This window comes from Danio rerio, chromosome 8 (assembly GCF_049306965.1).
Source record: "Danio rerio strain Tuebingen ecotype United States chromosome 8, GRCz12tu, whole genome shotgun sequence".
NCBI lineage: Eukaryota > Metazoa > Chordata > Actinopteri > Cypriniformes > Danionidae > Danio > Danio rerio.
The window spans coordinates 44,921,591-44,947,747 of record NC_133183.1 but is presented as its reverse complement, the minus strand read 5'-3'; the positions used below and the strand labels follow the sequence as shown (position 1 = coordinate 44,947,747).

Genomic DNA, 26,157 nt, shown 5'->3' with positions numbered 1-26,157 from the left:
GAAAGTTTAAACTCATTGCATGTAATGTCTACAATGAAGAAAAGGGCCAGAATCAGAAAACCAAGAAAACATGTGTGAATCCACCAGGAGTATCGCATTCACTTGACTGAGCATTACATGGACATTTACATTCTTGATAAAAAGTTTTTTCAAAACATTACTGCTCAAAGGTTTAGGATTATAACCACAAAAGGCTGCACTTATATGATCAAACATTGTAAAACAATATTACATTTGCATATAACTTTTAATGAAATCTTCGACTAACAAAGCGAGAAAGAAATTTGTCAAATGTCAAAAAATCACTATATATATATATATATATATATATATATATATATATATAGTGATTTTTTGACATTTGACAAATGTCTTTCTCGCTTTGTTAGTAAAAAAAATGTCTTAAATTTAACTTAGTTTACTGCCTCTCGTTATCAGATTAATGTATTTCTGTATAAACTGTATCAAGTTGAATTTAAGTCTACAAGAGGATGAAGAAATAAAAAAATACATATTTATATTGCTATAATGTTTCAATACAAGGCGACGCAGTGGCGCAGTAGGTAGTGCTGTCGCCTCACAGCAAGAAGGTCGCTGGGTCGCTGGTTTGAACCTTGGCTCAGTTGGCGTTTCTGTGTGGAGTTTGCATGTTCTCCCTGCGTTTGCGTGGGTTTCCTCTGGGTGCTCCGGTTTCCCCCACAGTCCACAGACATGCGGTACAGGTGAATTGTGTAGGCTAAATTGTCCGTAGTGTATGAGTGTGTGTGGATGTTTCCCAGAGATGGGTTGCGGCTGGAAGGGGATCTGCTGCTTAAAAATGAGCTGGATATGTTGGCGGTTAATTCAGCTGTGGCGACCCCAGATTAATAAAGGGACTAAGCCGACAAGAAATTTTTTTTTCTTGGTTTTTTTTTTGTTTGTTTTGTTTTTCAAAATAAACACATATTCCAAATTTGGCTATTGCAACACATTTTATAAAAAGTTGGAAGAGTAAAAGATTTACCACTTTATAATGTTGCAATTTCTTTTCACAACACTTATAAGACGTTTACAGACTTAAGAAACCAAGTGATAAAGTGTTTCAGGTTTAATTGTGTCTCATTCTTAAGTCTTAAGATGGGCAACAGTATGGGCAGTGGCGGTTCTATACCAGAGTAATTTGGGCGGCCACTTTAACACTTTAACATACATCACAAACTACTTAATTATTCAAAGTCTTTTTTCATGCATAACACTGCAATCTTCATAAACTAATTAAATAACTTCAACTCAAATTAATCTTCCATCCTAATTTATTTTACAAGTAACTTTATATTATGATAACACATTTTTAACATTCAAGTTAAACTTTAACAGTACAGTTGAAGTCATTTTTTTTGCCCTCCTGTTAATTCAAAATTTTTCCCAGGTGCTCTCTAACAAAGAAATTTTCTGTATTTTCTTTAAAACAAAAATAATTATTCTGGAGTCATAAGTCTTACTTATAGTTTTAAATAAAATCAGTTTTTAATTAAAATAAAAAATTAAGGTCAGTATTATTAGCCTCCTTATGAGATATTTATATGTTTTGATTGTCAACAAACTGTTTTACAATAACTTGACCAATTATTCTTACTTTCCTAGTTAACATAACCTAGTTAAATCTTTAGATTACACTTTAATCTGAATACAACTATTTCTTGCAAAATAACAAGTAAAATATAATGCACCTATTGGGTAAGTCAAGAAAGTAGTTATTTGAAATTAGTTAAACTATCATGTTTAAAAATGTTTTGCAAAAAATCCTGTGTTTAAAAACTTGTGTTTTATGTCACTACTGAAAACAAAAATGAATGAAGGCAAAACAAAGCAAGTTGAGCTTTACTTTGACATGAGCGTGTACATCCGTTCTCTAGTACTTGCCGACTGTTTGTAAATTTAAGACTGCATTTCCTAACGTAAAACTATGTACACTCATTTTCTGATTTATAATAGCCTATATTAAAAGTTTTAAAATCGCTATTGAAAACAAGTCTTATATAATCAAAAGTGGACATTTTGATGAACATGGCTAAGTAGATTTTTTTTATTACCTGTGTCAATTTGAGGCTGAACTGCTGACGAATATGAGAAACTGAAAATCGCACTTCAAAATGCACTACAGATTCTTTATTGGAGACAGGTTGGAACTGCAGACAAGCCATGACTTTGTAATATTTTTTTTTTCTGTGATTCTCATGTTTATATTTCAATTAATTTTGCTTTTCAGAGGGTCCACTGGAACTGCACACATTGTCGTTATTACCCTCACAGCGGCAGGTTGTTTTTAAGGGAGACAGGCTGCCTTTCCATTGCACTGCCTCTTTGGTTGACAAAATTACTGCCCTTCACTGGCGACAAAATGGTCAGCCTGTTACCAGTGACCCTACCAAGGGAATTCATCTGGAGGAGAGTGTACAACATGACTGTACCTTCATCACAAGGTAACACATACTATATTGAATTGAAACAGTTTGGTAATATACATTAATTCATTTTCTTTTCAGCTTAGTCTCTTTTAATCATCAGGAGTCACCAACGCTAAATGAACCACCAACTAATCGAGCAGCACAGCAGAGGCCCTTCCTGCTGCAACCCAACAATTTATCATTTTATTTATTAAGGGGTGCCACAGCAGAATGAAACACCAACTTATCCAGCATATGTTTTACGAAGCAAACCAATGCCATCAAGGGGAGAACATGCAAACTCCACACAAAATAGCATATTATATTGGAAAATTGTTTTTGCTACTTAATAAATAAATAATTAAAGTGCTATTGTAAAATAGTCCTAGGGTTGAATTTAATATATACAGTGTAAAACATATCTGTTAATTAATTAATTAATAGGGTAGCACTGTGGCTCAGTGGTTAGCTTTTTCACCTCACAGCAAGAAGGTCACTGATTCGAGCCCCAACTGTGTCAGTTGTTGTTTTCTGTGTGGAGTAATAATCCAGGTATTGTACCGTAATTTAAGGCACCAACCAAGGCAAAGTATCACCTTAAACTATTTTTTAAAAAATGTTGATAAAAGTCCCTTTTTCAAACTTTTCAACATCAGAAGTATTTTGGAAAGTATTTATTTGACAAAAAAATTATAATATAAATCAAATAAAAAATCACCATCTGTAGCTTGAATCAGGAGGATGTACAGTAGATCCAGCTGGGTGGAGCTTGCTTATATGGAGTGACCTGCCTATATATTCCTCAAGCCGAGTGACTTATTGGTTAGATCTGATTGTACTGGGTGATATGGCATTGGGTCTTACTTGTTGAACAAGCACAGAAACTTATTTTATTCAATTTTTTAAAATAAAAAATAAACTGTATTATTTTTCTGTTCAATATTTATACAGTTAGTGTTAATGTATTAGTGACAAGGCATAAAGAAAAAAGATTTAGGGAATAAAATGAAATTGATTTATTGTTCAATAGGGGATAAACCATTATTGACAACAGTAAAAATTGTTGGAAAAATAACATTGGATTAAAAACCTACATTTTGCTTTATTATTGCCTTTAGACCAGAGATGCCCACACTAGGGCCCGCGGGCCAAAGTTAACCCAAGCTAATTTAAATTTAATGTAAACTTTTTATTTATTTTATTGTTAAACTACACAAAACAGCTACCTAAAATCAAATTTTTTAATTTAAATGCTGTAACTTAGTTTGAAAGCTATATACTGTCACCTGAAGTAAAGTAGAGCACAATGGAGAGACTTGGCGAGCAAATCAAGGCAAAGGCAGATTCTGATTGACTAGTGTATTCAGTATTCAACTCCAGTGTGTTATATAAATGTAGTTGTTCATGTTTTTGTTCCAATAAGTTAAAATTTAAAAAGTTATACTGCATTATAAAACTTGATTCAAAGTGATGCTTTCTATTTATTTTTTAAATAAATAAGGAAATTACACTTGGCAGATTAAATGTAAAATAGTTTAGTATATTTATCTTCGGCCCACCGCTCTCAATGATGTTTGGTTTTTGGCACTTCATACAAAAACATTTAGCCACCTCTGCTTTAGACATTCTTGACTATTAACAATACTGAAACTACATATCAACAACTTTTATTTTAAAAGTAGTTAAAGTAGTAGTTTTTTCTCACTTTTAAGCAGCTTAACAAATCACAACAGAATCACAGTATGGCATAATTATATATCAAATGCTGTAAATTAATTGCTTAAAATATGCGCAGCTGGTTTTCGACCATACTGTTCATGCTGAGCAACAGTACACTTAAATAATAACATGGTTCTGTTTATTTTTAGTGAACTGATCCTGTCAAACGTCCATGTTGAGGCAAGCGGTGAGTGGGAATGTGTGGTGTCTACAGGCCGTGGGAACACCTCTTGCAGTGTGGAGATAGTGGTGCTAGAGAACAGTGCCTCCTTCTGTCCGGAGCAGAAAGTGAACAACAATCGAGGGGAGTTCAGGTAGGGGAGGTGTCCTAATGCTTTATCTGTATCCAAATAAGAATTCTCAACAAATGCATGAACTGTCTTCTGTTTGATCTTCAGATGGCCTAGAACTCTAGCTGGCATCACCTCCTACCAGCACTGTCTGCAGCTACGCTATCCTTCCCTAACTCTAGGGGGTGGTGTGGAGCAGAAGAAGGCTTCACGTAACTGTGACCGGTCTGGACGCTGGGAGGAGGCAGACTACTCTCAGTGCCTTTATACCAATGACATCACACGCATACTACATACATTCATACTGGTTAGTGCAAAGTTCTGGTTTATTAACATAATTTTAAAAGCTGCAAGCTCCCACTGGTTAGAAGGTAACGCACTTTAGCTTTCTTTCGAAAACTTATTATGAAAATAAGATTTGTCATTGATTGACACATAACTACTGATAGTTAGGTTCCTTTTTTGACTCACTTTATTATACAGATGTTACTACTTCAATGTGTTCCTTTTGCCGCCATTCATACCGCGGCGACGGCGGTACTTGGTGCGCCAGTTGAAGTCAGAGTTATTAGCCCCCTTTAATTATAAAGCCCCCTCCCTCCCACACCCTCCCCCACTATATATTACTAGATATTTTTCAAGACACTTTTATACAGCTTAAAGGGACATTTAAAGGCAGGTAATTAGGCAATTTATTGTAGTATGATGTTTTTTTCTGTAGACCATCGAAAGATATATAGCTTAAAGGGGATAATAATTTTGAACTTAAAATGTTTTATAAATAATTTAAAACTGCTTTTATTCTTGGCGAAATTAAACAAATGAGACTTTCTCCAGAAGAAAAAAATATTATCAGACATAATATGAAAATGTCCTTGCTCTGTTAAACATAATTTGGGAAATATTTAAAAAAGGGGAAAAATTAAAAAAATTCTGATTCTTATCTTTGAAATATAGTATGTAATGATTTGAAATGCACCTTTCATTTGACAAAGTCAGATCTCCTGCCGCTTCAGAAAGGCGTCCCACAAAGTAGCATATTGGGGCCTTCATTTTTTAACATTTATGTTAATGATATTGTTTCTGCTGCAGGTGATTTTTACATACAGCTATGCGCTATACATTAAGTTCTTTGACTAGAGCACTTTCTTCATTGCAAGCCACTTTTTTAAGCATCCAACGCGCTTTTTTCAATCTTCATTTAGTTTTAAATAGTATTAAAACAAAATGTATGGTTTTTAATAGAAATATAGTGTAGTTTTCCCAAAAACAGTTTTGTAAACGAACAGAAATGAACAGAAACCAATGAATTTGTTGACGTGATTGAAGAGAAGGCCAATTCAATAAAGAATATAGTTGACAGTGATGAGTATTAAATGGCGCACTAGTACCAAAACGAATTGCTGCATGGTAAATAATATTGAGTTTGTAAAGGAGAGTTTTTGAAGCTGATCTGTAAATTAAATCTCCATACTCTAGAATTGGTAATACTGTTAATTTGACTAAATGCTGCTTTGGAAACTCATCGAGATCTGTGTTCTAGCAGTTTTATTAACCTTTGCATAGCCAAAGTTCGCACTTTCATTTGGTCGCTACTCTTTTCAGTTTTCTGCTGCTGTTGCTTGGAATCATCTGAGGAGACCTTAAAGCTCACAGATTAACTAAAACATTTGATCTCTCAATAATTGGGACTGAGAACTTGGCTAGACACCTGACAATCAAGCAAATTATTTATAAGTAAAGCTGCTGATGCTGTTGAGTTGTTTATTGATCCCCTGCTAAGATTTTGAGAGATGTGATGTTTTAGTTGATTTTTATCTAAGTCTGTGCCCAAAAAAGACCTCATAAAAAACGTATATTCTGCACTCTTAGGGGACATCATTTCAATGTGTAATTGTCCAAAAGAAATGTCTAAAAGACGTAATTTGAACACAATTGTGTTTAGTGGGAGAGCAGAGATCAAGGTCTCATAATGCAATTCACAACTGTAAATGAATGAACAACACTTTATTCTAAGAAATGCTGGGTTGTTGAAACCAAAATTGGGCAAAATTTTGACTAACTCAAACACTGGGTTAAATTAGGCCCTAATAATTTAATTAGAAAAATAAACCAGCAGTTGGCTTAGTCCCTATTACACCCAGAGCTGGATTGAAATAACTTGGCATTTTTAGAGTGTTGTGTATCACAAAATACAAAAATGTTAATTAACAGATGCTTTTTTTTTTACAGTGTAATACTCAAATTTTGGTTCATTTTGTCTTTCTCACTCAGATGCCTGTCAATGCCTCCAATGCCGTGACTCTGGCTCACCAAGTGCGGTCATACACACTTGAGGCTGCTGGTTTCACTGACACAGTGGATGTTCTGTATGTGGCTCAGATGATGCACAAATTCATGGATTATGTTACAGAACTGCGTGAGGTTAGTAGAGTTAGGGAGTTTAGTGGATATATTGCACTGTATATGTGTGTCCTAATATACACATTCTGCTCCTTCATCCCAGCTGTCCGAGGTGCTGGTTGAAATGGGGAGTAACCTGATGCAGGTAGATGATCAGATCCTGGCTCGGGCACAGAGAGAGGAAAGAGCCTGCAGTTCAATCGTCTATACTCTGGAGACTCTTGCTTGGCCTCAGTTGCACTCTCACGCCCAGGACCTTTCCAGAGTATGTTTTTAATTATGCCATGTTACATCAGTTAAGGCTTTTAACCAGCAAGAGTGCATTAAACTCATCAAAGTGTCAGTGAAGGCTTTTTCATTGATACAGAAGATTTGGTCACACTTTATTTTGATGGTTGGTTTGTTGAATTTACATTGCATCTACATGCCAACTAACTCTCATTAGATTACAAGTAGGATTAGGGTTAGAGTTAGGGTTAGTGTAAGCTGACATGTACTTGCAGTTTCTTATAGTCAGTTAAATCTGTTGAAGGAGCAGTATCAACAGAAATTAAGCAGAAAGTCTACTAATCCTCTAATGGACTATCCAAATAAAGTGTCACTGAAGAGTTTTTTTTTTATTATTCCAACTCAATGTTGTTTTTTAAAATGTTTTATTTATCAAACAATCCAGAAACAAACTACAAAATACAATGGTTTAACCCTTATGTAGTGTTGAGGATGTTTTCATCTACTTCAGAGTGATTTTGAGTCTTAATTTGGTCACAACATTCTCTGTGTTTCAGCAAATTGAATGATATTTGGTGACAAATCTTATTTTGACACATATTTTGGGCAACTGCTTCAACAATGCACTCTTGCCAAATTTACTTAGTTAGTGGCTCTTTTGAGGAAACGACTTGTATTATAATAATTTATAATCATGCATTCTTGATTGTTGCTGATTTTTCATCATTGTACTGTCAAGTTGCAACAGTATACAATAGTTAAACTAAAATATCAAACAGTAACAAAGACAATATTAATTTATTTTGAGCGCCAAATCAGGACATGTTTTTTCTTTTTTTTAGTATTCTCGTAACATTGTGATGGAGGCTCACCTAATTCGTCCTGCTCATTTCACTGGCATTAGCTGCACGGTTTATCAGAGACGAGAGGGGGCAGCTGGGAGCCAGGTGCATGATGGGGCCGATCTTTCACTTGAGCAGCAACTAAGATTTCGCTGCACCACAGGAACCCACAACACCTCACTGAATGCTTTCCATCTCAAGGTTTGTCATGGTTTGTGTGTAAGTTTGCATTCTTGATGCTGTCAGACGTATACCCTTATTAAAGAGAAGTGCACATAATCTTACTTTATGCACATGTGTGGTTAAAGAAACTATTAAACCCAATAATATTAGAGAGTTTTGAATTGAAAAACCTGTAGTATTAAAGTTCCTGGATGTAATCTCTAATTTGAACTGCTGAATTTATGGAAGCAAGTTTTTGAATTTAAATAAAAAGAGCTGAAAATTGCCTTTTGAATGTCATAACTCGTTTCTTTAAACATAACTGAATATTTTTGAAGTGAATTCTGGAAGGTGAAAGTATAAAAATATGTGTGAAGTATTTTTTTTGTTTAAATATAAGCAGCTTAAATAAAGAGTTAAATTTCAGGAGCTAAAACACAAACCCTGGAAATTTAAGTCATTAAAAAGCAAGCATTTGTTAATTTAACACATTTTTCAAATGTACTGTCCTGCCCCATAGACGCTGCATTAGAAATGATACGTGTATTTGTAATTTAAAGCAAAGATAATATACTACATACAATAAATACATAAAATGTTCATAAAATTAAATTAAATATTAAAACCTTTCAAGAATTATAGATGCTGATAACCATTAAACGCGTCATAACAGGCTTGTGAAAAGGGTCCATACCTTGGGCATTGATTTTTCCATACTCAAGTCTGGTAAAACGATAAAGAAAGAAACTTTTAAAATGTGCATTTTTTGTAATAATGCTGATCAAATCAATATTAAAAGCTATATTAATTGATTGATTTAATCATATTTGGTAATACTGTAAATTACACTTGACTAACATACTAAAGTATTATAATATGTAATGTATAGAAAGTCATCATACAATGTGAAAATCTACACCTTCTTTCAAAGACCTCCTGGATAAAGTTGTAGAAAGGCACAGGTTAGGAAAACATTCAAATAAAGTAATTATTTCAAAGGGGTTTGATGATTTCCCACAATGCAAAATATCTCTGGCCCAGCTTTGACCCACACAATCAGCTTTTGCTTGGCCCACATGCCACAGTGAATTACTGTACATGACTGGACCAAGCCTGGCTTCTAGACAAGGGCCAAACATGGACCATATCTGGGCCAAGTCTCAGCCAAGTTAATAAACTATAACTGAGCCTGAACTGGGCCATATATGTTGGTGGATCACGACTGCAATGAAATTGATAAACATATGAATCATTGTGCTTTAGGTGTGCTTTTTTTAAGTGACCTGATTGGTAGAATTTTTTTCTTTATTTGAAAATATTAAAGAGTTACTTTAAATGAGAGTCAAAATAGGCCACATCACATGGCCCACATATAAATTAATAACATCTGGACCAAATGCTACATTTTACATCTGGCCAAAGTATTGTGTGCCGCCTTAAAGACAGTGCCATCTCTGCCACACCAGGGCCATGTTTGGACCACATGCTATATGCCAGTGCTAGATGAAAGCCTGATGTGCCAGATTTATGCCAATTCTAGGCAGAATTATTTGCTACCAGGGTTTTTATAGGCACTGTACTTTTGAATTAAGCTTTTTGCTTTAACTCAACTGTACTAATTTACTACTATCATCATTACAAAGTTAGAATTAGAAGAATACTTTAAAACAAGACATACAAGCTTCAGTTGAAATTGCAGCATAATTTAGCTTTAACACAAACCCTTGTCAGAACATTCAGCAGCATACTTCAACCAAGAACAGAAGATTACAGTAATCATAGAAATTACAGTAAAGTAGATGGGAAAAAACCTTAAGTTCATCTACTGCAATTGGATTTATTGCAATGTAGATTACAATACATTTGCTTGCTATTATTCTATTTGCGGTTTTCTATTAACATCACACTATATTGTTTTTAAAAGCATGCTAAAATCATTATTTTTTCACAAGTTATGTAGTCATGTCAATGAGAAAAACAAATGCTCTACTTGGAGTTTTTGTCATAATTATCATTATCTATCATATTGCCCACAGTTAAAAGGCTTTATAAAATAGAAGTCATATAATCATGGTAAAGTATCTGAAACACGTTGCCTCAAGTGGCTTTTTGCTTTAATAGACATGTTAGGCAGGCCCTCATGTTGTCCTTTTTTGTGTTTTATTTCTAGAATGCAGTGGCTCTTGCTACAGTTTCTCTCCCTGCAACTCTTTTCCCGCCGAACGCTCCTCCTGACTGTAAACTTCAGTTTGTTGCATTTCGCAATGGAAGATTCTTCCCATTTACCAGCAATTTTACCGGACATTCGGACCTTGCCCGCAGACGAGGCATCAGCACACCTGTTATCTACGCTGGCCTTGGTGAGTTACCTTCAGCTCAACCATTCAAGGAATTGAAAACTTTCATGAATTTTTTAACAATGAGTACTTGTGTACTAATAGTGTACATGCATTTTAATGGAGGGCATAACACATCCTTGGACTTATAAAATATACAATGAAGTATAGCATCATCCACTCGTCTAAAATTCTTAACTTTCATGCACATTTTTTCCCTTACTTTCAGATGGATGTAGCATGTGGAATCAGTCAGATCCCATTATTGTTTCACTACGACACACGTCACCCGGACATGACCCTGTCGCCGCCCACTGGAACTCGCAGGCATTGGGGCATCATGGGAGTTGGAGTCTTGATGGCTGTCAGCTGATTCATAGTGATGTGTCCATATCTACACTGCGCTGCTCAGTACTGAGCAATTACGCTGTGCTTCAGGTAATGCTCACACCTCTACAATTCTGTTCTCCGAATGCATTGCACAAAGCTTTGTGACACAATAAATCCAATATATCCAACATAACTTAATATATGCAATAGTGAGCTGGGTGACAACAGAGTTGAGGATCCATGTGCAGTTTATTAAGAGTTGTCAGGTAGGCAATGGCCAACAGGTATAAACAGTATCATTGAGGTAATCCAAAAGTTTAGTTGTGGTCACAGGCAAAGAGGTCGGTGCAGGCGGCAAACAGCATAAACAATTAAATAAGACAAGGATCAAAAGGCGTGGCAAGACAGGAATATTGCTTGGTAATGTTACAGGTGAACATACAACAAGACTCAGCCATGTGTGTGTGTGTGTGTGTGAGTGGTGAATATATAGTCCATGTAATCAGTTTATGATTCATATCAAGCTTTACAGTATGTGTGCAATCTGGGCGAGAACTAGAACTGGTGTGTGTGTGACGTGCATGATGGGATTTGAGGTCTAGTTCCGTTACATATTTGTAGTTCTCCAGCCATCTGCAACTGTTAAATCGCTGGTGATAGTGACAATAGAAAAGTGTTAATAAAATGTTAAATCATATTGAAATGGATTATATTAACCATCATTTGCTGTGTATGCCATGTCGTTTTGAGAGATGAAATAGGTTACTTATAATTATTCCCTCATAGAAATGATTTACATAGACTTTTTTGCTCATTATTAAGTCTGTTTATTTACCTATGCAAATGTATGTAAATATATTTATTCAGTTTCCATTAGTTTCAGTAATATTATTGAATAATATTCAAAAAATTTATTTTATGTACAATACAGCTTGAAAAGTGAAAATTTCTGTCTTATAGTAGTTATATTATATTAGAGACTTACCAAACATGTGACTGTGGTTCGATATTCATTGCAAGCCTTAAATAAAAGTACAAAATATATATATATATATATATATATATATATATATATATATATATATATATATATATATATATATATATATATATATATATTTTTTTTTTTTTTTTTTTTTTTTTATTATACACTGTAGTCAAGTATGAGGTTTCCTGACAAGTTACTAATTAATATTGACAGTAGTTAAACATGCAGATATTATTTGGAGGTGAACTATCAATGCAATAGAATGAAAATTAGGTCAGCTTACTGCTAATGAAATAATATCAGCTTACTGATTAATAGTGATGATATTGTCAGTCTAACTTTCCCACTTTTATTAAAAATAGTTAATCATGACATTTTATTCTACATGCCCTCAACCTGACAATACATTTTAATGTTCAGCTAGATCATGCTGGGGGTTATTTGGAAAACAACATGAATAATTGACGAATCAATACAACTAGTTATCTTGGTTGATCATTGGTGGAAATCTGTAATTAATTCATTATTTTATATGTTTTATAAAAATATACATTACATATTTTGTATTTTTAATTAAGGAAAAAAAAATAAAAAAAAAAAAAATAATAATAATAATAATAATAATATAAAATCTCTATATTTAAATAGCTGTAAATAACCAAAACGTTTGATTATAACAAAAGCATTTGAATTACTATATATATATATATATATATATATATATATATATTATTTATTTATTTATTTTTATCTCTGTTTTGACAGCCTTGAGGTGTAAACATGCTGTAAAATCAAAAAACTGAATCTTTAAAAAATGCTTTCTCCATTTTCTTCATAAATGTTTAAGGAGATACCAGACTTCCCAGGTTCACCTTCGATTCCAGTGGAAGTGCTTCATCCTGTGATTTACACTTGCACTGCAGTGCTGCTCCTCTGCCTCTTCACCATCATCATCACTTATATACTGCACCATAGGTATTTGTTTGACCTATTAAAAAAGTCACAGATATATTTGCTAACACTGAGGTATATTAGTTAATGTATTTTAAAGGACCCAAAAATGTTACCAGAAGGTGGTTGGCACTCACTGGAGGAGCCAAACCTGTGAAATGTTTAAACATTTTATTTTTCTACCATTAGCTCCATCAGAATCACGAGGAAGAGTTGGCACACTCTCCTGAACACTAGTTTCCATGTTGCAATGACGTCTGCAGTGTTTGCTGGAGGCATCACTCTGACAGGATACCCAATTGTATGCCAGGCAGTAAGTCACTATTTTGGTTTTGTACAAAAAAAAGTGTTTTGTTCGATTAAGTACTTTTCCCACAACTTTTCAGGGTCTTCATGGAGAATAAACAAAGGTTTGAGACAGAAACAAAATCCATACCAGAGATGGAGGAGATTTTGTGGAGATTTTCAGTTAAAAAAAAAAAGAAAAAGTAAAAAATAAATAAATCATGATCTTTGTTTGGCCATGAGTTGTTGCAGGTTATTAAAATATAATTAAAATTAAAATAAGAAAAATGTGTATATTATGTAAACAATGTTTATTTGTGTGTATGGTTACTAAGGCTGCACAATATCAATAAATGATAGCTGCTAAAATTATAATATAAATATAATAGAAAATTAATTTATATAATAATTTAAAATTATAATTGTGATAATAGTATATCTAATATACATACGCAGACGTGTAATAAATTACTTTATGGAATGGTTGTTTGCAGGCCTAACACTACGGGGGAAAGAATTTGTGCCCCCCTAGTTTTCATAAAGCACTGTTCACTCAAAACTGAAAATTCTTTCTGTCATTAATCACTCCCATTCTATAATATGAAATAGCAATTAAATTATGAAAATTGTGAAATTAATGCTAGGCTTATAGTCTAGTGATCTAGTCCCCGTGTCAGGTCAGGGTGCGCTCACATATAGCCTTTAAAACGTGCACGCAGCTGTTGAGCAGACACACTCTAAACTGGACTAGTGAGCGATGTTAAGGCGAGTAGCCTAATACATTACATGTTTTGGTTAACTAATTATTTTAATACAACTCTCTTGAGCTCTAAAGGGATAAAATGCAATTTGCTGTAAGTAAATTTTAGCAAAAATGCAACTGCCAGTGATTTTCACAGTTTTTCAGGTAGGCGATAAAAAATGTTTAGTTGGACACTGCACAGTCCCACAATAGTCTACACTGTTATTAATATTTTATTTTATTATATTCATTAATTATATTATCAAAATTAAGCTAAAATTGACAAAACGCAGAAGCCTTTTAAATGTTTGCTTTCATTTTGGTATCACTTTTAGAAACATCCTATTATGCAGCACCAGTCTCAAATTAGGACACCTCAAAATGTCTTTGGAGTTTAAAGATGATCGGCCTTCAAAGTCAAGTTTACAATGTTATAAATGAAATATAGTGCTTGAGTAAGTGGATTTGCCGCGGATCAACTTCTCACATGCGCTGCAGGTAGGGTGAAGAATAATCTTTAAAAAATATGTAATAGGCTACTGTTAAAAAATATAATGTAGGCCTGTTTTAACAGCTAAAATACAGTTAGCATATTGATTTTGTTTTGATTTGTAGCTCATGGACCTAATAAATGTAACCTGAAAAGTTATTAAAATAGGCTAAATAAATAAATAAAATGACGAGTACGCCTATTAGCCTAATGGTTTTTATCAATATCACGAATAAAAAAAAAAAAAAAAACTCACCTAATATAAATCTTTATTTTTGTCTTTAAAATTATGAAAAAAAAAGTTTTATAGTCTATTGCAGGGGTGTCAAACTCAATTCCTGGAGGGCCGAAGTCCGGCACAGTTTAGTTCCAACCCTGTTGACACCTTAGTTTGACACCTGTGGTCTATTGAGTTGTGTGTATACTAATGCCAACTGTAACTAAGCAACACATTCAGCTACTATTTTTTTAAATGACATTAGATTGTAACATTTAACTATTTCATAACACCGATGTTGGTTGGGTAATAGAGGACACGAACCGTGATGATTATTCTGATTTCACTATATTTATTTACCGGTTATAGAATAGTCTAACCGTGGGTTAGCTTGCATGTAAACGGTGTTGTTGCATAACCTTCATTGATAAAATCAGTAATAGCATATTATTATTATTACTATAAAAAAGTATATAACTGCCCTAAGTCAGTAACTTAAGCAGTAATGCAATGTAACAATAAATAGCGTTAACTCTAGAGTCTAGTGCCCACCTATGGGATTAAAATACCCCCTCAGTTATGACATCCTGGCGCCGGGCGGGCCTGGTTGTTTGTCTAAATTTGACCAGTTTGATCAGATGGAGCCTCACTATCTGCCACCTCCCCAGTGTTTGCTGTTCTGCTATTGGTTGGAGTGGCCCAAAGGCGAACCCATTGCTGAAAACAAATACTTATAAACAGCCAATCAGTGTCAGAACATCTGGCTAGGTTTTCACTCATTTGTAGTGTTTTAAAGACTAAGGGCCCTATCATACACCCGGCGCAATGTGGCGCAAGGTGCAGCGCAATATTCTTTTGCTAGTTTCAGCTTGGCGCAAGAGTCGTTTTGAGGCGTTGCGCTACGCTGTTTAAATAGCAAATGCATTAGCGCTCATATGTGCGCCCATAGGCGTTCTGGTCTAAAAAGGAAGGCATTCTGAGGCGCACTGCTGGCGCGTTGCTATTTTGAGAAACTAAAATAGATTTTTCATTAGACCAAAACAAACCCGGTCTAAACTCCAGCGCAGAGTTGTGCCTCGCTTACACACTGCTTAATATGCACAAGAGAGCAATAGGAAAATATCGTTACATATGAAAAAAATTAAATATTAAGGATAAATATAGGATATAATAAGAATAGATATAGGATATAAATATAAAGGGTTAAATATTACAGAACATTATTTTCTAGCCTACATAAATATGAAAAATCACTGCTTTTATGTCTTCTTCATCTCAGGAGGCTTTTTCAGTTCATTCATAACAATTTGCTTTTGTATAATATTAATATTAGCAGTATTATTTATTATATTAATATGTATATTTGTTTTATTAAAAACAAGCTTAGATTTGCACCTGTCAGGTTTTAGACCATATGGGGCACAGCAGGTGTTTTAGGATATAACTCAGGTTTTTGAACACACTTTGTTATTATTGTTCATTTATTCGTTTGCTAGAAATTAGAACTGAATTTAAAAATAGTTTTAAAACGAATATTTGCGCTTAACAAACAAAATTAATTATTTATAGACTAATTGATGTCTGTGCGTAAAGGTTTCCCTATCCAAGAGCAAAAGTGAAACTGGATCCATTATCTCTCATTCTCATGCAGTAGATGCTCTGTTTAACAGTTTTCTGTTAAATAAATCTGTTAACTGTTTACAGTTTGCTAGTGAAATGCTCAGTTTTTCCACTTAGACTTACTTTACGTCCTGTAAATAACAAATGCGCTTATGGCGTGAGGCAGCTGGCTCTTAAAGGGAATGGAAGATGAGACTCTAATTGGTTTATTCTCAAAACACACCTATAACTCATTGAGAAAATAAACTCAACCCTTTTAGACTATGCGCCACGGCGCAAAGCGGATTTTCCCATCCTTAAATTAGCAAATATGCGTTCTGACACGGCCTGAAAGCGTTTGCGCCCTGCGTTTTGCGCTCTGTGCATGGACTGTCAAAATAGAGCCCTAAATGTTAGCATATTGACACAGTTTTTTGTGTGATTTAGCATTAATTAGATCTGAAAACGTTCGAGGTTACTAAAATAACCCTTCGTTCCCCGAGGAGGGGAACGGAAGCACTATAAGTGGATTTGATGTTCTAAATCCACGTATGGGAGGATTCGGTTCAGAAGCTGCTCGTCTGAAAGAGTATTGAACGGGCCAATTAAAGCAATGAATTGGCAGCGCAAGCTTGGCGCTAGCAAACGCTATCCTTTTTAAGCTGAAGAGACTTTTAACAGCTAAGGGACAGTCATTATGGCGACGGAGTATAGTGCTTCCGTTCCCCTCCTCGGGGAACGAAGGGTTACTTTAGTAACCTCGAACGTTCCCCTTCGGGGGGAACTTCAGCACTATAAGTGGATTTGATGTTCTAAATCCACGTATGGGAGCCCATTGAAAGCGCCATAATGACTGCACCTTACCAACACCCACCATGAGAGGGCAGTCAGGCAAGCGTGACGCACCCAAATCATGAGAGGCGCGGTCCTCCAACGTGCCCTTGGCCCTAACTTATCCCCACTTCAAAAGAAGCTTTACGGAATAGGTATATTTTTTTGGGAGTCGATAGCGTCTAGATAATTCTAGGAATATACGACAGTACGTTGGGAAGCGTGCCATGCCAGTAGGGAGGACGCTGCGGAGACCATCCGCACCCAATAGGGAAACAAATTGAATACATATGGACTAACCCTGAGAAGGGGGAGTGCGCATAAGAAGGTGGTTAGCGGATAGGGAAAGCACGGGTCCATCCAGAGGGGGGAACTTAACCGTGGCGGAAAAGCATATGGGGATCACCAGCGGGGATCGGCCATAGCAGGCACCTGTACCCAAAAACGCGGGCTGACCAGCGGGCAGACCTAACGTAGTGGGCCAGCGAGTGACTCCTCCGCTGAGTCAGTGCTGGGGGCCTCGGAGGAATCTGCAGGGCTCACAGAATGGGGAACTTTACTGACAGGAGGGTGCACATCTCTCCGTGTTAGGGAACAAAGGCACCGCAAGCGTGCTACAACACCCACCGAATTGTTTCCTCAATCACCAAAGGTCCCTAACACCCTTGAGGAAACCGGCTCCACTCGCAGATTATAAAACCTTGCAAATGTGTTGGGTGTCGCCCAGCCCGCAGCTCTACAATGTCTGTTAAAGAAGCGCCGCGCGCACACGCCCAAGAGGATGCAACGCTCCAAGTGGAGTGCGCACGCACTCCCGGGGGGCGCGGCTGACCTCTGCTCAAATAAGCACATGAAATGGCCTCCACAATCCAGTGGGATAAACGTTGTTTAGACACGGCACTTCCCTGCTGCCGTCCGCCATAACAGACAAAGAGCTGCTCAGAAGATCTAAAGTACTGAGTAAAGTCCACATAATGCGCAAGGCGCGAACTGGACAAGTAAGGAAAGGGCTGGTTCTGCCTCCGCCGGGGGCAGCGCTTGCAGGGTTACTACCTGATCTCTAAAGGGAGTGGTAGGAACTTTGGGCACATAACCCGGGCGGGGTCTCAGGATAACGTGAGAAAAATCCGGCCAGAATTCCAGGCACGAGTCACTGACCGAAAATGCCTCCAGGTCCCCGACCCTCTTAATGGAGGCCAACGCGACCAGCAGAGCTGTCTTCAGGGACAGAAATCTTAAGGATACTGTATCGAGTGGCTCGAAGGGATCAAATCGCAGGCTCGTGAGAACGAGGGCGAGATCCTAAGAGGGCGTGATAGGGGGCGAGTTGGATTAATTCGCCTAGCGCCTCTGAGGAACCGGGTGATGAGGTTATGCTTTCCCATGGTGCCGCCAGCCACCGCGTCATGGTGAGCGGAGATGGCGGCAACGCAAACCTTGAGAGTGGAGGGCGACAGCCTGCTATCCAGCTTCTCTTGAAGGAAAGAGAGCACAACACTGATCTGGCAAGATCAGGGGTCTTCTGCGAGAGATACACCATTCAGTGAATAGACTCCACTTCAGGGCGTAGGCGCGCCTCGTGGAGGGGGCTCTAGCCTGAGTGATGGTATCAACCACCGGGGGCGGCAGGTTACCTAAGTCTTCCTCGCGTCTATGGACCACACGTGGAGGTTCCAGAGATCGGGGCGAGGGTGCCAGATGGTGCCTTGTCCCTGAGAAAGTAGGTCCTCTCTCAAAGGGATCTGCCATGGGAGGGCCGTCGTGAGGAGGGAGAGCTCTGATATCCAGGTCCGGTTGGGCCAGAGGGGCGCAACTAACAGAACCTGCTCCTCGTCCTCCCTGACCTTGCACAGTAACTGCGCGATCAGGCTCACTGGGGGAAAAGCATACTTGCGTATGCCCCGAGGCCAGCTGTGGGCCAGTGCATCCATGCCGAGCAAGCTCTCGGTCAGGGAATAAAGCAACTGGCAATGAGCGTTCTCGGGCGAGTGAACAGATCAATCTGGGCCTCCCCAAATCGCGCCCATATCAGCTGGATAGACTTGGGGTGGAGTCTCCATTCTCCAGAGTGAATCAGCTGCAGTGAGAGCACATCGGCTGCACGGTTGAGCATACCTGGGATGTAAATGGCGCGCAGCGACTTCAGCCGCGGGTGACTCCAGAGGAGCAGACGGCGGGCGAGCTGAGACATGCGGCGAGAGCGCATACCCCCCATGCGGTTGATATACGCTGCCGCCGCCGTACTGTCCGTCCTGACCAGCACGTGTTGCTGCCCCAGCACCGGAGAAACACGGCGGAGAGCAAGGAACACTGCCAACAGCTCTAGACGATTGATATGCCAATGCAGCTGGGCACCTACCGCAGCTGCATGCCCGCTACACACGGCTCCCCAGCCTGTGCTGGAAGCATCTGTTGAGACAACAACATGACTTGACACCTGTCCCAGAGGCACACCGGCCTGCAGGAACGAGGGGTCGTTCCAGGGGCTGAGGGTGCGGCGACACAGCGCAGTAACAGAGACTCGGTGTGTGCCCGCATGCCATGCGCGTCTTGGAACTCGATCTTGAAGCCAGTGCTGAAGTGGTCTCATATGGAGCAGTCCGAGCGGCGTGACAGCCGCAGCAGAAGCCATATGCCAGAGGAGCCTCTGAAAATATTTCAGGGGGACCACTATATTGCTGTCGAGCTCCCTCAGACAGTTCAGCAGCAGGCGAGCTCGCTCTCCGGAGAGGCGCGCTACCATGGTGACCGAGTCCAGCTCCAGTCCGAGAAAAGAGATCCTCTGCACCGGGGCGAGTTTGCTCTTTTCCCAGTTGCCGGAGCACCTCGTCTCTGTGCGCAGTCAGTTACTCCTGAGAGTGGGCTAAAATCAGCCAATCGTCGAGACAATTGAGCCTGCAGTGCCCGTGAGCCACTGGCGGAGTGCACCGAACCTACGAGCTAGAGAGCTGAGCTCAAACTGGCAGATTTCGGGCTGTCACCTCCGGGGAAGTGGAAAAGTGCCCTTTCATTTCATGGCAGTAAAAGGTGCCGTTGGAAATGGCGCCCCGCCCTCCAGCGGGGAAAGAGCAAGTTCCCTCCTCTCCAGATGACCTGTCCCAGGCAGGCTTCGCGGTCCTTTGCCGGACTTAGCGGCGTTCTGGGCAGGGGGAGTTGCCTGCTTCCGAGGTGCTTGACGCGCTCGCTTCGCCAGAGGCGAGTGTGCGGGGGCGGTGCAGCTCTCGTAGGCGGGCGCCTTCGGCGAGGAGCAGGTATGGATGGCACGGTGGGCGGAGCGGGCTTACGGGGCCGCCGATTAGACATCACCCATCGGACTGCTCTCTCACTGCCTCGAATTCCTGGGTGAATTCGCAGACTTTGTCGCCGACCAGCTTGGGATATGGGCGAGTCAAGAAAGCGGACTTTGTCAACTTCGCGCATATCAACCAAGTTTTGTTAGCGGTGGGGCTGCTGGACCACTAGTGTGGACATCGTCCTCCCCAAAGCACACGCAGCGGACTTAGTAGTCCGAAGAGCTTAGTCGGCTGCGGTGCGAAGCTCATAAGCCTGGGTTGGACCCACCCTCGTGCAGCTCGGCCAGCGCCTGCGCTTGGTAGCGCTGGTCGGTGGCTTTCGCATGCAAGGCGGATGCAGCCTGGTCCATAGCTTTGTAAGCTCTAGCTCCGAGGGAGCCGAAAACTCACAGGCTTTGGATGGGAGACGAGCCAGACCCCGCCAAGAAGAGGCGTCGCGCGGATTAACCGCCATCGCACACTCAACCTGAGGAATCGCCACATACCCCCTGGCCGCTCCACCACCAAGAGTGGTGAGGGTGGAGGGACACGCAGCACGAGCAGAAAAAAGGTGCTCTTTAAGACTGCGTGAGCCTACTGTGCGTCGCCGGGAAGAAGGGAACGCCCCTCTAGTCGGTCCGGCCGCGGAGCTGGGGGATAAACCATCTCCAACCCACGGCCGAAGCAGCCCGGGAAAGCACGGCTAACACGTCCGTTTCAGTATCCGTTTTGACAGCGCTCACCTGCCCGAAGGGGGCGAACGGGTCCGGATCATCGTCGGACAATGAAAGCCCACCCTTCGATGGAGGACATCTGATCTCTGGTGTCAGCGAGCGTGAGAGCTACCATCTGATTAGACGGATCACTCCCAGCGCCCGAAGCTTGGATGGAGCGCTTGGAGGAGCGAGAGGTCCGCAAGCCCTTAGGCGGCGGATTATCTTTCACTGGAACCCTCAGATCTGCCCGAGCGCCCGCTGCAGAGCAGGAGGCGACTGGGGTGGCTCGCTCTCTCACGAAAGTTAGCCGCGATCTCAACTGCGCGACGGTCATGGCATCGTAGTGACGACATGAACCGCCCCCGAGCACCACACTAACATGCTGGACCCCCAAACATGTAATGCAGTGATCGTGCCCATCATCCGGAGCCAGGAAACCCCCGCAACCAGAAACGCACAGTCGGAGCGCCGTCCTGAAAAGGACGTGCTGCACGACTGTGTTGCTCTTTTAGGTTATGCTTTGCAACAATACGCACCGCTCTGGAGGACCGGACCCAAAGGGACGCCAGGCAAGGGAGAAACCCAGCTCGACCATCTGCCACTGCGTGGACTCGCTCTGGACCGGGAGACACTCGTTCGCTCGAAGTGGCTGTAGATCAGCAGGAGGAACCCTCATGAACTCGATCAGAAAAGTCTCTGAAGCGAAAAGGATAGCGTTTGCTAGCGCCAGGTGTGCTTATATGCTCAGTTAATTGGCGATGCAGCACACCTGAGCAAGCTTGCGCTGCCAATTCATTGCTTTTATTGGCCCGTTCAATACTCTTTCAGACGAGCGGCTTCTGAACCGAATCCTCCCATATGTGGATTTAGAACATCAAATCCACTTATAATGCTGAAGTTCCCCCCGAAGGGGAACCATATTTTACCTGTTTAATATCATTAAATAAGTAAATTATTCAAAAACATAGCTAATAAAAATGTTTTTATTGTAAATTGTATTGTTATCGCAATGCTCAACATTATTGCACTTTTTTCAGTTTTGTGCAGCCCTAATTGTTACTGTACTGTGTTTATTGTGTTTATCATTACTCATATATGCATTTGTTTTGTTTTTTCAGGTAGGGATTGTTCTTCACTACTCCTCTCTCTCCACTTTGTTATGGATTGGTGTTAGTGCCAGGGTTATCTATAAAGAAGCCTTATTAAGAACTCCACAGCAACTAGAAGGAGAATCTGCTGTACAACCAACCCAAAGGCCCATGCTTAGGTCAGTAAAGTTCCCATGTAAGGTTGGGAGCATTCGGTTTCTTGAAGGTTTTCGGAAATGTATCTTTTACAAGCACTCTTACAACTCTCAAATAATATGAACTTGGGTCCAATAAAAATGTTGTTGAACAATAATTCTTTGTAAATGACTCAATACACCTATTTGGACTATCATTGTTTTAAAGGGTACACGTTAGCATTTTTTTTAAAATTCAAATTGGATATTTCAGCGTTTTTTCTAATACATGAGATAACACTGGATATGCTGCTTTTAAATTGACTTGTATATACACAGTTGTTAATTTTGTTGATCGCAGCTGCATTTATTTTATTTTGTTCTTACCGTTAAAACTATACTATTGTAAACTATGAAATATTATTGCAATTTAAAACAAGTGTTTTGTGTTTTCATATGTTTTACTCCTGTAATGGCATGCCATTGAGTCAGTTTTCATTGTCACATGATCTTTTAGAACTCATTCTAGAATTGCTAGATGCTATATAACATTTATTTAAATTAAACCTCATTCATTTATTATCCTTCGGCTTAGTCCCTTTATTCATCAGGGGTCGCCACAGCGGAATAAACCACCAACTTATCCAGCTTGTGTTTTACACAGCTAATGCCCTTCCAGCTGCAACTCAGTCCAGGGAAACATCCATACACACTCATTCACACATGCACTACGGCCAATTTAGCTTATTCAATTCACCTATAGCACATGTCTTTGGTCTGTGGGGAAAACTGGAGCACCCAGAGAAAACCTATGTGAACACAAACTCCACAGGACAGTTTTTCCAACTCCAGACAGGACTCAGACTAGCGGCCTTCTTGCTGTGAGGCAATAGTGCTAACCATTGAGCCACCATGTCGCCTCACTAAAAAAAACTTCAACACTAAACTTATGTTCTGTTAGTTTATATCTTTCAGGATATAGATGCAGAATTTACAGATGCTAAGTAAAATCAAGCATTTCTCTTGTATTTGGCTTATCTCTTAATAACTACTTTGCTTTAATTAGCAAAGTAGCAGCTCATGCTGGCTTAGAATAGTGCTAAGCACCTTAAACATATTACTATTATTATTATATAGTGAATTATAATGGGTGGCATGGTGGGTCAGTGGTTAGCACTGTTGCCTCACAGCAAAAAGGTTGCTGGTTCAAGTCCTGGCTGGGCTGTGGAGTTTGCATGTCCTCCCTGTGTTGTCGTGGGTTTCCTCCAAGTGCTTTGATTTCCCCCACAGTCCAAAGACATGCGCTATAGGTGAATTGGATTAACTAAATTGGCCTTAGCATATAAGTGTGTGTGTGTTTGCGAGAATGTATGGATGTTTCCCAGTACCGGGTTGTGGGTGGAAGGGCTACGTAAAACATATGCTGGAATATTTGCCGGCTCATTCCGTTGTGGTAGCCTCTGAAATAGACACTTAACTGAAAGAAAATGAATGAATGAATGAATGAATGAATGAATGAATGAATGAATGAATGAATGAGTTAATTATAATTATTATTAAATTTAAATTACATGTTTATTTGTATAAGCTGCATAAAAAAACGGTTACTTATAGAAAGCGCTTGGAATAACTGCTTTTGTAATAGTGTGACTATAACATTAGCCGACACGCTGAATGGACCTTGTTGTCATTATCATTATAGGAACTCATATCTCAAATCAGTTTTGAAGCATTGACAGCTTTATGTTTAGATGCCATATTGAATTAGCACTTCCTGAGCAGAAACTGCTGATAGACGCGTACATAAAATAGGCTTTTGAGAGTCTCTGAATGGACCACCAAAAGACTAATCAAAGAGCGACATTGTCCAGATAAAAGCTGAATCCCATCTGCTGTTAGAGTCGGACAAAGAAAAAGAAAGAGAGAAAAATGGGAGAAATGGAAAAGTTGCTAAATCAGTTGAACGGGACTAGTTGGGGCAAACTTTCACATGTCCTTAAAGACATGCATGCAAATATATTCATTCCCTATAGCCTGTGTTCTCTGTTTTTACACTAGACCTCCATGCTCTCAACATCCCCAGGGGAAGGTCTGGTCAGATCCCACGCTTGTCCCCTGGGAAATATCCTGTTATGTTTTCTCCCTTTCTTTCACTGTCTGGAGCCCAGATTTGGCTCTTCACTGACACACATTGACAAAGAACCAGCCCAATGTTTAAAGATCACATTCATTTATTTTTTATGTCAAGCAAAGGTCAAAGGTAATATATGCATCATAGCAGCAATATGTCTTAAATATTTTTATCTTACATCTGACTGCTAACTAGCATTATTAGTGTATGCCCAAAACACTGTGGTAGAAATTCCCCATTATTAGGTTGAAATTTAAATCTCAACTAAGTATTTGTGCGCTTTGAGCCTTACATTTGTACAAAGGCTTCTTACTAAAATAAAATGTCCAGATTGAAGCCTTGACTACAGAGCTGTAAAAAGACAGAGTACCCTTTTTTGTAATATATTTTTGCATATATTTATATACAGGGATGGGCAGTATTTATGATACATGTATTTCAACAGTGTTGGGCAGTAGGGTTGCTACAAGTAGTGACGCTACTAGCGCAACTACATTTCTCAGTAGCGTTGCTGTATGGTCGCTACTTTCTAAATCCAATAGCTTTTCAGTAGCGAAGCTAATTTATTAGTCAAGTAGCAAAGTAGCATCCACACAAGCTACATTTACCGATCGTGGATCAATAAGTGACGGCACCGACATTTACTGAGCTGTAAGGCCGGTGTCTAGCCGATGGAAGTAAATCCATATGATAGGGAGAAGGATGATTTCTTCTTCTTCCTGTTTTACGGTGTTCGACAACAAACTTTTTGGTGCGTTACTGCCACCTCTATGACTGAGGGAGAATAGTTATTTCTGAAGCAGGATTCCTTGAGACCATACCTCGAGAAGTACATGTTAAGATGCAATAATTTAATTTCTGATGCTGTGCTCAAAAAATAAAAATACTTTAGTATATAAAACATTATAATGGTTATTACAATATATATATATATATATATATATATATATATATATATATATATATATATATATATATATATATATATATATATATATATATATATATATTATCAAAATATTTCCCTTTAATGACTATAGTATTTCAAATGTGTAACACCTGGTTTTATTGAATTTTTTTGTTTTAGCTGTTATACACTATAATGTGTTTCTGTTTAATACAGCATATTATTTACAGTGAATAGCCTAATTGAACTGAACTATTATGCCTCATATGTTTCATTGACAGTTTTATTGATCACTAAGATATGATTGACTTGGATTTAAGTTGCTTCGATTTAAAAATGAAAATTGTAAAAATAGCTTAGATGTAGCTAAGCTACTTTTGCCGTGTAGCTTTCAGCTTAGCTTGCTACATATTCCAGGGGGTAGCTTTAGTGTAGTTAAGCTACATTTTAAGTAGAGTAGCTAATAGCTTAGCTAACTACATTTGTCAAGTAGCTTGCCCAACACTGTATTTCTAATACATATTTTTAATACAAAATAGTATTTTGTAATTTGTATTTGATAGGGTTTATGAAAATGGCTTAATATTTTGTATCAAAATACTTAAGGGTCTTGTATTTTTGTATTTTTTTTTAAATACTGTAAAATACTTTGTTAAAAGTGTATATGATGACATCTTAAAATGCCGCCTCAGAATGATGCTTTTTCAGTTATTTTTCTAAGATTGAGGTCAAAACAGAAAAATGATTACGAAGGTGGTCAATGCTTGTTGTATGGATGGAAATTATGCATTTATGCTTAAGAAATAAGATGGAATAAATATCAGTTCTTAAGAACAGGATATGAAGCCTTCAGCACAAAATCATACTCAGTCTCATTGCTGCAGGTGGAAATTTAGAATAATAAAACACTCTAAGATTGTGTGCTGGTGTTCACTTAGGGGGTAAACTGAGACTTTTCCAATTAAAGGAGAACTAAAAATAGATGTAGATGTAAATGACAAGAAAAAAGACCAACAGCATAAAACAAGTCTTAAGGCCCGTGCAAACCGCTTTTTACTTGCGTTGTTCCT

General features: G+C 38.8%; 1 protein-coding gene across 1 annotated transcript in view; it reads left to right on the top strand.

Annotated features, from left to right (window-relative positions):
- The window catches only part of adgra2 (adhesion G protein-coupled receptor A2), a 132,719-nt gene that overhangs the window by 103,199 nt on the left and 3,363 nt on the right, over positions 1-26,157 (top strand). The window contains 11 exon segments of the mRNA NM_001318071.1: positions 2,249-2,462; positions 4,295-4,459; positions 4,544-4,742; positions 6,710-6,859; positions 6,942-7,103; positions 7,909-8,109; positions 10,241-10,430; positions 10,636-10,844; positions 12,572-12,699; positions 12,865-12,988; positions 21,946-22,094. Coding sequence (NP_001305000.1) covers positions 2,249-2,462; positions 4,295-4,459; positions 4,544-4,742; positions 6,710-6,859; positions 6,942-7,103; positions 7,909-8,109; positions 10,241-10,430; positions 10,636-10,844; positions 12,572-12,699; positions 12,865-12,988; positions 21,946-22,094 — 1,891 coding nt within the window.